This window comes from Sturnira hondurensis, unplaced genomic scaffold (genome assembly GCF_014824575.4).
Source record: "Sturnira hondurensis isolate 20B ecotype Veracruz unplaced genomic scaffold, ASM1482457v3 Scaffold0021354, whole genome shotgun sequence".
Taxonomy (NCBI): domain Eukaryota; kingdom Metazoa; phylum Chordata; class Mammalia; order Chiroptera; family Phyllostomidae; genus Sturnira; species Sturnira hondurensis.
The window spans coordinates 12,334,791-12,348,359 of NW_028093985.1; the positions used below are offsets into that span (position 1 = coordinate 12,334,791).

The following is a 13,569-nucleotide window of genomic DNA, read 5'->3' on the forward strand; positions in this document are numbered from 1 at the left end:
CTGATCTGTGCAAGAATTGAGAGTCTAGTGTTGTGAAATTCTGTTGTATTTGAGGAGCAGCTAGAAATCTGTATTTTTAGCACTATTAACATAATACCATATATTTATTTAAACAAAGAAAAATGTCAAATGTTGGTCAAATGTCAAATGCTTATAACATTTAAAACTATATCCAGTTTTCTCATAGCATAAAGTATCCCACTTCCTCTTGGAAGTCTTTTTTAAAATTTAATACTGTTGTGATTGATCAGTTTTTTGAAATTTACACTTTTCATTAGGTATTTAGCATAAGCTTAATTTGCATTGTTGGTTTAAGTTTAATTTGTCAGGTTCTTCTAATTTCCTAAAGTGGAGACTGACAGTGAAATGTTCTCAGTAACATCCACGAGTGGCCTTTAAGATTAAATAGGTGGTATAACTTTAGCTGTGTTTTTTCCCGTTCCCTATTTCCATTATATAAGTGCCACATCCTGGTCATTTTATCTCCTAAAACATTTCTTGACTGTGTGCCACCTTCTCAGTATCTTGAACAACTGTATTCTAGGTTAAGCACTTTTCATCTCTTACCAGGATTTGATGTAGCAACAACCTTGGAGGTGGTCTTTCTTAATGCTTTAGTCTCTGCAGATCTGTTATTCCAGTAGCCAGACTCATCTAACTAAAACATGTTATCTGACAGTATTACTTTTTCAGTTAAATATTTTGACTGGTTCTCTGCCATATTTGCCTTAGTAAATTCTGAAAGGATCCTCTGATCTAATCCTTGTGTGCTTTTCTAGTCCTACCCTTTGTCATTTGTAGTATTACACTCTCCAGCTTATAGATCTTAATATGCATAATATTTTCTTCTTTGCTCAAGCTACTCCCTAGGCCAGAATCCCTCCTTTTTTTGAGAGAGAGAGAGAGAGAGGGAAACATTGATTTGCTGTTCCATTTACTTCATTATGCATCCATTAGCTGATACGTGCCCTGACCAGGGACAGAACCTGCGATCTTGGCATGTGGGGACAACTCTCTAACCAATTGAGCAACCTGGCCAGAACCTCCCCTCTATTGTTTTTGGTTAATTCTTACTCTTACTCAAAGACTTAACTCATTTTTTACACTTAAGAAATCTTCCTTTATCATATACATCCCATAGAACTGATGCCCCTTCTCTGTTATTCCAAAAATGCTCTCAGCACATTGTATTTATGTTCGTATAGTGTTTGTGTCCCTTTTTCTTACTAGTATGGGGACCTCCTAAGAAACAGATTTATCTTTCTGTCAGTCATGTTAACCATGTGTTTGAAATACATACATGTTACATATAGGTAATAAATATATGAGTGAAAAAACTCAAATCTAACCCTTTCAGAAAAGAATATTGCTAATTTGTTCTGTAAACTCCCATTTGTTGTCCTTCCCCCCCACTTTTGAATTCCCCTTTTCTCTTTTATTCTAGCTATAAAATTATAGAATTGGCCTTTGAGGTCATTTAGTCAATTCTCCCCTGGAATATAGAAGTCTTATTCTAGCATTTGTAGTCAACAGTCATTTAGAATATAATTGAACGTAATATATAGAACCTTACTACCTTGTAAGGCAGCCTGGACTGCTCCAGTTGTTGTATACTTTCTTTATATTGATCATAATTTGCATTGAGAGCCCTGGGAGATCAGAATTAGTGTGTTAATGGTTGGCATAGAGTTAAAGAGATAATTTAAAAGTTTAGCATTTCATTCATTCACATTTCATGTGAAAAGGTAAAATTGTTACATTTTAATACTTTGATCAGTAATAATGTAGTTAATTTAAAAGAGTATGAATAGCCTCTAAACTTGTAACACTGGATTTTAGAGTGCTTATATCTTTTAGTCTGGTAGTATTTTTACTTTCCTACTTGCTCTTTAAGCCACTACTAAAAATAATAGGCCCTAAGAATATATGGCAAAGTAGTAGAGAGTTGATCTTGAATTTTCAGCTTGGTGTTTACATGTGTTAATCAGATATATAATAGTCCTTTAGGTAAATAGAGGAGATTTTAAGTAGTTCATTTACTAGCAATTAACTTTTTAAATGAGATCTGTTATTTTTATTTTAGGGTAAAATGCAAATACTTTATTTATTATTATATAACAGATCTTGACTGTAATGCCATTTACGATACTTTCCAAAGGCTTATTTTAAGTATGCAGACATAAACTTGTAGCAGTCTAATTTGATAGGTCGTCAGCTCAAATAGAATTAGGAATACTAAGTTGTTCTTTTCTTTCATTTCTTTTTTTTAAATATTTTATTTATTTATTTTTAGAGAGAGGGAATGGGAAGGAGAAAGAGAGGGCGAGAAGCATCAATGGATGGTTGCCTCTCATGTGTTCCCCACTGGGGACCTGACCTGCAACCCAGGCATGTGCCCTGACGGGGAATCGAACCAGCAGCCCTTTGCTTCACAGGCCTGTGCTCAATCCACTGAGCTAAACTAGCCAGGACTCTTTTCTTTCATTTCTTGATTGTGATATTTACTTTTTTTCATGTACTTAATCTTATTTTCTGATTTTCAGTAAAGTAGGAATCAGCCTTGTTGATTTTACTTGAAGAGAGAATCTACTTATCACATAATATATGAAAATTCATTTTGAGAAAAACAAGAGAATTTAGTCCCTTTTTTTCTTTTTCGGGGTAATTCTGTGGTGGCCTCTATCTGTACCATCTCTCCCTCCTAATAAAGAGAAGGGAGAACGCTAGCTATGATGTAAGGATGTAATAGTTTATCAGGATTAAAATCACCACTGTTTTTACATTGGTAATTAATATGGAAATTGTAGTTCATACTAGATAGTCCCTGATTTTTCTCATTTTATTGACATTTTTACATGTTTAGAAAGTATAGTAACATAGATAAAAAAGGAATTATTTTATTATGTCAGATTGAATTACACTTACATCAGTCGTTTTGTTGTGTTTGTGTAACAGCCAAAAAGACTTGATTTACATATTTAATTTGTTCTCTTTTTAAGATGGTTCCATGGGAAAATTTCCAAACAAGAAGCTTATAATTTACTAATGACAGGTACTTGTATATTCACTTGCTTTTTTCTAATGCCTTTGTTTAGAAAGAAAAGAAAAGGCAATCTATTTATCATGTGTTTTGCTTTTAGCATTCATTTATATTTATGCAGATTGTATTTGCTTGCCCAGCACAGAGGAAATGGTATTTTTGGTGTTATTAGTTGAAAACATACATGCAGTATAATTATAGTCAGTGAAGTATGTTTTCCTTCTGTCCTAGACCCCTTTCCTCTTCTCCAGAAGAAGCATCAGATGAGTTTTTTTCTTGAAGTGTTCTAGTCTTCCTCACCCCTAAATACATCCCCTGTACATACTGCTCCACACACACTCACAGGAACATGCAACATACTTTTTTTATGTTAGGATGTATTTTGGGAGATCATTTTATATCTGCAAATATAAATTTTCATTCTCATTTTTAATTACCATGAGTTTTTCATTGTATAAGTACTATAATTTATGAGCAACCTCTTGGAATATTATACTGTTTTTTGTTTGTTTGTTTGTTTTGTTTTTGCTGTTCAGCTGCAGCAGATGTTATTGCATTTATCTTTGTGTACTTAAGAATCACATAATTGGGCATTATTTAAAATGTATTATTTTTCAACATTTCCCAGAACTCTGGATGTAGAGATAAGCAAAGTAAAAATTAACTTGTATGGTGAGTTTACATTTAAAACAAAAACCATCCTGTTATCACCTTCATTAAAAATTTAAGACTTAATTAACTACCAAGTATTTTTACTGTAAATCATATCATTTTGGGATCTGAGACAAGTTTATATGTAGTCTGTAATTGAGAAGTTTTAGTTCTTTAAACAGCCAGAGTTCAATAGTGTGTATTTGTGGTAAATAAACCGCTGATTGTTAAATACGTTATTTGCGTGATTTTTATGCTACAAGGCATTGCATTTTAGTGTAGTTACTGCTTTGCTCTTTTGAACACTATGAGGCAGTTTTGGAAGTGTTCAGTTTTTTTGTGAGGATGTAGGTTAGATAGGTTAAAAATAAAAATATGATAATGCTACATGGTACTAAGGAATAGAGACTAATGCTCAACCAAAATTACATGCTATCAACTTTCAGTGGGACCAAAATATTTATTTTAGTGAATGTACTGAATTTTGAATATCAGTTTAAGTGTGCACCACCAAATACTTGCACTCTTGTTTTAGGCATATAAAGGTGAAAGGCCCTAAACTTAATTGCCTTACATTAGTTTTTATTTTCACTGGGCTATGTGCTCTTTCAAGAGTCTGGTGACTTTTCTCCTCTGAAAAGTATACATAAGCACTTGCATAGTTTGCAGTAATTCCTATTCTTCATGTTGAACAGTCAAGTAATTTCATAATGGCTTGATAGTAAGTTGCTGGTTAGATTATTGGAACTGTTTGTAATTTACAGAAAAATTACATCTGATATTATGAGTGTTCATTGTGCTCTCCTAAAAGCAATCACGTTCTGATCTGTATCATTAGGACGTAGACAGAAGAGGCAAGAGCCCCTTAGTGTTGAGTCACAGCCAATTGAAGATACCAAAAAGACATCTCTAAAATTATATGTAAAATATTTTCATATTAACTTGCCTCTACCTGACTTCTCAGTACCATACCTATTGAATGAAATATAATGCATGTATATTGATTTTTATAAGGTACACAAATTATTCATTTGTTTTGAATCTACCTTTGTAAGCTTTTACTATTTTATTAGTTACTATTTTAATGTTTAATCAAAAGCATTGACGAAGTACAGAGTACTTCTAAACAAAATTCACTGTAACTTTTTAGATTCTTATTTACTAAGTGGGTGTGCAAACAGAATCGGGCAGTTTTAGCTAGTATCCCCCTGTGCTTAGATTATTTTTTCCAGCTTTGACAGGTATAGACATTATTAACCAGAAATCATTGCTGCAAACTTCTGCCCTATGTATTTATTTAAGAAACACAAGCAACTTCCTGGATAGCTGTGACTCATAAACTGGAAATTTTTTTTTGAAAAGTCCTAAAATTATCTTTACTATAAAATAAGTTCCTGGTGAAAATTAGTATATGTTTATGACTTTTGAATGTGCTTTTGTAATTATAATACTTAACACTTTTTCAGTTTGATAATTAGGGACTAAAACTAATAGTCTAATTTTTACAGTTGGCCAAGTCTGCAGTTTTCTTGTGAGGCCCTCAGATAACACTCCTGGTGACTATTCACTTTATTTTCGGACCAGTGAAAACATTCAGCGTTTTAAAATATGTCCAACACCAAACAATCAGTTTATGATGGGAGGCCGATATTATAACAGGTAAGTTACGTGAAGTTTTTAGTTTTCTTTTACTTTTGGCAAAAATGGTTGATATGTCACTAATATAACATTCAAAATGATAGCTTCCGACTTTTTAAAATTTAAAGTTACAAGACCTTTAATAATTTAGTAGTAGTCATGGCTAAGAATTCTTTAGACAGCGTCCAAAATGAATACATATTGATAACTTGTTTCCTTCAAACAGAATGTATAGCTTGTGCATAAATAATCAAAAAATTGCATTTATAAGCAGCAAATTTGCTAAATCCATATATTTGTATGACAGCAAAATATCTTGGAAGGAAAATAAATTACTTAAGCATTGAGGCATTTTAATAGAAAAAACATTCGTAAAGAATAACTTGAGTCTTGCTACAAATGTAATTGGGTTCTCAAATTGGTATTTCTTATTTGTGATTATTCTTCTTATTTTTCACCTTTAAAAGTCTAAGTAAACTCTTTGCTTGTCCTAAAACTCAAAATGGATTTTAATCACTTAACAAGGTAAAATATCAATAAAGAAATCATATAGCAGAATGTCATCTTTTTTTGTATAATAGAAAATCACCATTTATTTCTGACTATAAAGGTTTGCCCATACTGGATAATTCTAGAAAAGCCTTGTTTTCCTCTTTTGAGGTTTGCATAAGATAAAATGCCATAGCATCATTCTCCATCCCATTGAGAATATTTCTCAGTTCCAGCTCAACTTTTGAGTGTATAGAGGGATCCAGTGACTGGTTTATCTGGAAAATACAGCGTAACAAAACGAACAAATAAACAAAAATACAAGTTCTAGTTGCTTTTGAGAAGTTAAGTGGACAGTTAAGAAGTGACAGGTGAAAGATGTGAGTATAGACAGGTGAATCCTTTTGCACACCTTACACATAAACTGCTAGTACTTCTGCATTAGTCTGATGTAGACAGCCTCACTGAATATCCAGCTAGTTGAAACTTGAGCTCTAAATGAAGTTAGATTAATTTTGCCTATTGTCCAGTTTTCTAGGGATTTGGCATATATAAAACTGAATTCAAAACATGCACTCTTAACTGGATTGATAAATGTCCATCTTGTGAATTTTAAAAGGTAAAATAATTTATGTAGATTTATTTTAGGTTTAGTTTGTTTAAGACTTGTCCTTCCTTATGATACACATTTTGCAAAGATATAAATTTTTCCTGTGTATGGAAGCAGCCCGTAAAATACAGGGTGGGGAAAAGTAGGTTTACAGTTGTTTATATGGAAGATAATAAAATAATTAATAAATAATAATCCAAGACTACACTTTGTGTTTTGAGTATTCACAACTTTAAACCTACTTTTCCCCCACCCTGCATATATTCCAACTATTCTATCAGTGGGAAGAACTATGAAAAAAATTAAGTGATACATATCCAACCATGTCTATCTGTATTTCAATTGCTATAGCTATAGGAAGAAGATGAAAAAAATCAAATGGTAGATTAAGAGACATGTTTTGGGGGGGTCCCTAAAGTTCTTATCCTTATAGTATACTAAAGGAATGTTTAAAATTCTAGAGTTTAAATATTCAGGATGATAACATGGCCTACTGATATAATAGAGAAACATTTTTTTATATTTAAAAACTCATGTCATGTTAAAATTTGTGTTAAAATATATAATGTCATTTATTTGTAGTTTTGCTTAAAATATTTCCCAAATATAAAGAATATTTGGTAGCACTTTTAATCAAAGTCATCAAATAAGCCTTTGCTATTGTAGTATTAATCCTACATGTAAGATTTGCTTCTGATCTTTTTTAAAATTTGATTCTGCTTTCACCTGCTATTTATGTTTTATAACCTAAGGCCAAATTATCATTATTATAAAAGCAGAATATATAAATGTTTTGGTGATAAAAATTCTAAAGTTCACCTGAACTCACCACTTGCTAGTAAATTAATGCCATTTCTTCTCTGTCATGTCTCACTGTTATTAAAAATTTTAAAGGTGGACTTTTTGTTCTTTTCTCAATAGTGATTTTTAAGTATGCTTATGGAAAATTGGAATCTCTGACTAAGGAATTCTGGATGTAAATCCGTATTGGGAACATTATTGTTTTTCTAAAATAATGTATATATTATGATCATATATTCTATTAGTGTATTACAGTTATCTGCTTTTAAAAAACTTGCAAATATATAATCTTTGCTAATAGGGTTTGCCTTTTTTTTTCAAGATTTGCATTTTTTATGAGAAAAATTATGTCAATATAAGTAATTTTTATTTTAACAGCATTGGGGACATCATAGATCACTATCGGAAAGAACAAATTGTTGAAGGTTATTATCTTAAGGAACCTGTACCAATGCAGGTCAGTGCTGTTTTTCTTACTGTAATAATTAGCATTTTATTTCCAAATGCAATTTGGTGGTATGTTTACATACACACTCATGCATTTAAATTAGATAAAGTTTAAAACTGTGGATTATTCAAATTCTTTTGGAAAGTACATTGTAAGAGAATCTCTTAGTTTTTATTTATGTTGGTTCTAGATAATTAGGAGGTCCTTGATGATTTTTTGAGAATAGAAGCAGTGGTGAGGGCAGAAGCCAAATTGCACTGGGTCAAGGAGTGAGTTTGTTGGAGGCTAAAGTGGAGACAGCAAGGAGAAGTCACAGCCAGGCTTCTCTAGGTGAGCTTGGTAAGTAAAGAAACTATATAAAAAATGATAGCTAGAAGAAAATATAGGACCAAGAGTACATAAGCTTATTTCTTTGTTTATTTGTCTATAGTTTTATGGTAAGTGAGTTTTGAGCATGTATTTATACTCTGAGTAAAGCCAACTATAAATAGGAGAGAGGGAATGGTGGGTGAGGGATATTCCAGTTCCTAGAGGAGGCAGAGTGACTACTGAACACAATAGGAAAAATTGGCCTTGAACAAGAGGGTCTGTTGAATATTAGTTCCTGAATGCATAGGGAGATTAATTAGCCTCTGTTTCTTTCCCATCATACTTTCTGAAGTGTGGTGGGAAAGGTAATAGCAAAAACAGGACATAGGCGTGCGCTGCTGAATGGTGGAGGTGTGTTCTGAGAAATGCGTTGTTACGCAGTGTGGTCTTTTTGAGACCATCATGGAGTGTACTTGCACAAACCTAGATGGCCTGTGCAACGAGTTAGTCCACAAACAATATGAGAGAAATGATACAATCAGGAGATGAGGTAAACATTAGATGTATGATGATGCTGCTGACATAACACAGTGTAATGTGTTAAAATACGTTTTTTTTTAATAAGTAGAAAATGTATATTCCAAGCTAAAAATAAAAGTGTAAATACATAAATCAGTAACATAGTTGTTTATTATCACATGTGTACTGTACGTAATTGTATGCGGTAATACTTTTATATGACTGACAATGCAGTAGGTTTGTTTACAGTATCATCATCACAGACATGTGGTAGTATGTTGTGCCACCACATTCTGACCATGACAACGTTCATGGCATCACTAGGTGACAGGAATTTTTTGGCTTCGTTATCATCTTCTGGGACTTCTGTCATCATTGACCAAACTGTGTGTGTGGTGCTTGACTATAATAGCCCAGACACATGAAGAAGGATTGTGAGAGGTTTTGCGTATCCATCTAAACTTGTGACTTATACTATCTCTAATGTCTTGATTTTTTCTCTTCCTAACAAGTTAGTTTCAGATGACTATATCTAATACTCATTGTAGTTGCTGGGGGGGACCATTATTCTGATGCTTAATGCAAATTTAACAATTATTATAATCTCCCATTTTAATACAGGGGTGGGCAAGAGCAGGCTTACAGTTGTATGGAAAATAATACAAATATTAATAAATAGTAATACATGCATACTCACAACTGGAAACCTACTTTTGCCCCAGCCTGTGTATCTTGCTTTATTTCCTCATCCTGTGTATCTTGCTTTATTTCCTCATGCTTTTCTGGCAGAATGTAAGGTCCACAAGAGCAGGGGTTTTGTGTTGTATTCCCAGTGCCTAGAATAGTACCTGACATTAGATATTCAACCAGTCTTTTTTGGGAATGGATGTCTGCTCTTCAGCAGGAAGTACCCACTTCACCCTCTGTGTTATCACTAATCTCTCTTGATCTCATTGTGCTTGTTGCTATCTCCCTGTCACTCTCTCCCTCTCTGCTTATCTGGTTGCTGCTGGTTTAAGATCCATCAAGTTGCACTTCCTCTTTGACACCTTAGTAACTCTCATTGGCCTCGATGGTCCACTTTTGTTGACAGTTCTGGCAGACGTTGGCTGTTCACTATTTTGATGCATAACATATGTAAGACTATTTTTTTAAACCCATAGTGTTGTATACGCTTCCTGGAAACCACTACTCAACGTCTTTTTATTAGGGGTTAGAAGTGCCTTCAAATGACGGATCCTGTGACGCATTCCCATTGCTATATCCTTAATTCTAATTCCATTGGCTTTTGAGTTACTGATGATTTTAATTTGTTTCATAAGTCCACAAAATGTATTGGTCTACAAATTGTCATTTTTCCCATCATGAATTTTTGCTTAGAATTTTCTAATTTAGTTTTTACAATTAGAAAAATAATTGTGTGGTCATAATAGCATGTGGCATCTAGAAAACTTTTTATACTTAAGTTTTAAGTTTTTTTAAATATAATTTTTAAAAAGATTTTATTTATTTATTTTTAGAGAGATGGGAAGTCAGGGAGAGAAACATTGGTGTGCGAGAGATACATTGACCGTCTTTTGCCCACCCCCAGCTGGGGGCCTGGCCTGAAACCCAGGCATGTGCCTTGACTGGGAATCATACCCATGACCTTTTGGTTCAAAGACCAGCTCTCAGACTACTGAGCCACACGAGCCAGGGCTATAAGGTTGTTCTAATAATTACTTCAAATATACAGTGTGCCCCATACTTGCATATGTTACTGTTTCAGACCTGAACAAACCTCAAACTTGTTTTTCATGTAAGTGCCTACTGATGCACTGAATACTTCAGAAATAACTGATGTGGATTACAAAGCAATTTGATTGCTACATAAAAACCATTATGTTCTTTGAAGGGTACTGGTTTGGGCCTGGAGTAAAAGTAGATTATAGAAGAAGTTTAGAGATCAAGATATTTACTTGTCTTTACAGCATGATATAGCTATTATAAAAGTCCTTTTGTTAATGGAAAAACTGGTTACCTAGAAAATCATTAGCTCATTTCCCTTGAGATGACCCTGCAAAACCTGACTCAGAGAAAGGAGTTGGAATAAAAGCCTAAGAGTCCTAGCCAGGTCTGCCTACTCTGTGGAACTAAAACTTTGTGAAACAGACATTAGACAAAAGCAGCAGCCTTTTGAGACAACTCACCCCACGATAAAAATAACAGTTTTTGAGCATTGTATGTTTTAGGTACTGTTTCTTAAAAGTATTAATGTATTTTATTTTTTTAACAGCTTGATGAGGTTGATACTGTAATTATGCCCTTTTTACAGATAGGGAAACGGACCTGAGAGGATAATTAAATTACTTAAAGCATCAAGTTTTACCACTCGGGGGGCCTGGCCCTGAGTGGATCTGCTTAGGGCCAACTGGTGGTGTGTGGGTTCTTGATTTTGTCTAGGAAAGATTTCACAACACAAGTTCAGGTGACTGAGAGGGCACATTTATTAAACCTGGGACAGTAAAACAAGACAGGGCTTAGTAGAGAAGAAGCAACAGGAGAGCCTAGGGTGGGCTGCCTTAGCTCACTGGGAATTCAGAGAAAAGCAGAATTTGGGGATGGGTTCAGAGCATTAGCCTCGAACAAGCTGCCACTTGCCCATTGCCATAGAGCTTAGTAGCAGCACACCTGTGGGGAAAGAAGTGGGAGAAGCAAAAGGGAAAGGGAGTGGTGAGGATTGCCGCCCAGAGAGAGAGAGCGCACGCACTGGTCCTTTGTCTGAGGCTTTTGTCTCTCTCTTGTCACAGGGCGGCCAGGGGTCTGGCTGCTTGCTGCTGTGTACAGGCATAACAGGGATATTTATGGGAAAGGAAAGAGGTTTTTATTAACAGAGTTAAGGGCAATCCTACTCTAAGCCAACCTCTCCTGCAGAGTATGGAAATTCCTATGTTCCCAAAAGGACTGAAATTCAAGTCCATAATACCCAGAAGTTCCCCTAATTGCTTATCTGTCCTTTTGGAACTCAAGAGAACCACACAAATTGGGTTCCCATCCTCAGGCTCTCTCTTTCCGGTGTGCACTTGTGGATTTACCAGTGCCGTTGCCTCGCTCAGTTGTCTCTCTCTCCTGGGGTCTGGTGTGTGCTGTCAGATCACTCCTGAGGGTCGTGCAGGGGAAGCCCCACCTGTGGGGCCCCAGCATCTGAGGCTGCCTGCATCCCTTGGGCTAAGGAACTTACCCAGCTCATGCCTCTCTCAGGGTGAGAGAGTGAAAGCGGTCCAGGACCTGTGCCATGTGCTGCACAGGGTTGCAGTATCCCAGGGTTGGTGCCAGGCAAGGCACACATCCTAATGTGGGACTCTGCCTCTTCAAACTGTACTCCAGCTGAGCGAGGAGGCCTAAGTCCTGAGTGGGCTCAGCGTTTGCTGGTCCTGCGAAAGTTTCCCAACCAGGGTGCAAGTTAAGGAAGAGAGAGAGGCTTCTGTATGCATTCTTTTTTAAAGTCCCCTCCCCAAATTCTGTGCACTGTGGGAGTGTCCTGCTTTTTATCCAGTGTGTTCCAGTGTTGGCCATGCTTATCACAGTTCTCTTTGCCCCTCTTCTAGCCACCATTTTGCAGAAAGTGGGTAGAAGTTTCTCAGCCGCACACAGGCACACAAAGGTCTTAGCCTGGGGCAGAACATCTGGCCCCTGCTGGTTGCTGACCCCCCACCATACGCATGTGTTTTGACCTTTTTTTAAAAAAATTTTTTCTAAGATTTTATTTATTTATCTTTAGAAGGGAAGGAGAGAAGGAGAGAAATATCAATGTATGGTTGCTTCTCATGTGTTGCCTGCTGGGAACTGGCCTGCAACCCAGGCATGTGCCCTGACTGAGAATGGAACTGTGATCGTGTGGTTTGCAGGCCCGCGCTCAATCCACTGAGCTACACCAGCCAGGGCTGTTTTGACTTTTTGACCCCATGCAGCCTCAGGACAAGTTCCCATTGGCTGGGTCATGAGCTGCTCTGCTGCCAAGGTCCTGCATGCTGTTCACTGTTGCCTCATGCAGCCTCTTCTTACTGCAGCTCTTTTAATCTGCCACCTTGGCATTTCTCCCTGCTCCCCAGTGATTTGGCCCCACCCACCCTGTTACAGTCTTGCAGACAGGAATCTGCAGGGAGGTCTCAGGGGAGGGTTTCAGTAAAATAGTCCTCAGTTCTCCAGGTGTGCCTGTTCAGAGTTGTGGTCTCCACTCTTTGGTCAGTGACAGGGCAGAGGGTCTTTAGCCATTGCAGTTGGCCTTGTCATCTCTTACCTGATTTTGCAGCTTTTCTGGGCCTGGAGCTGAAATACACCTGAGATCTAGATGTCATCTCTAGGAAGGTGATCCTTTATATCTGGCTATAAATTACCTAACCAGTTTGTTCAACTCTCTGTCTTAGTTTCCCTACTCCACTTACCAGGGAATTTTCCTAGCATTTTACTATCCTGTCTCAGTCATTCTTGATTTTTATTTTTTCTCCCCCACTTTGTATCCAAATTCTCAAGAACATCATACTGATTTTGTCTTCATAATATATTTAAAATATGACCACGAGCAGAATTTGATTTTCTTTCTCTGTTACTACCTTTGCTGCCTTAACACAACACAACAGTTCAGAGGAGTACAATTAAAATGTGTCGTATCATGTCAGTCCTCTCTTTAATACTTGTAGGTGTTCTACATTTCATTCACAGGAAAAGCCAAAGTCCTTATGGTGTACAAGACCCTGGAGTGGCATACCATAATACAATTTAGTTATTTATTATCTCTTTCCCTCATTAGAATATACGTTTCTTGCAGAGAAGGATCTTTGATTTGTTCACTGATGTATTATAACTAGAACAGTGCCTGGCACTCAAACATTTATTGAATTAATTTATTAAATGGAGTTTTCCTAGCCATTAAGTGACAAAAGCATTCGCAGTGGAGGTCTGGCTTTGAGACTATGCCCCTAACTTCAGTGCAAAAGCTTCCTTCAGTGGTTATCAGACTCCAGCCATTCAGATTATCTTCTTCCCTTGGAGAGGTGTATAAAACTTTCTCCTCCAGAACTGTGT

At 36.0% G+C, this 13,569-nt stretch overlaps 1 protein-coding gene across 3 annotated transcripts in view; it reads left to right on the forward strand.

The window, feature by feature from the left end:
• Positions 1-13,569, forward strand: part of RASA1 (RAS p21 protein activator 1) — a 120,642-nt gene that overhangs the window by 65,937 nt on the left and 41,136 nt on the right. For all 3 annotated transcript variants that reach the window (XM_037032353.1, XM_037032354.1, XM_037032352.1), the window contains exons 7-9: positions 3,000-3,052; positions 5,200-5,350; positions 7,608-7,686. In XM_037032353.1, coding sequence (XP_036888248.1) covers positions 3,000-3,052; positions 5,200-5,350; positions 7,608-7,686 — 283 coding nt within the window. The remainder of the gene's footprint in view (positions 1-2,999; positions 3,053-5,199; positions 5,351-7,607; positions 7,687-13,569) is intronic.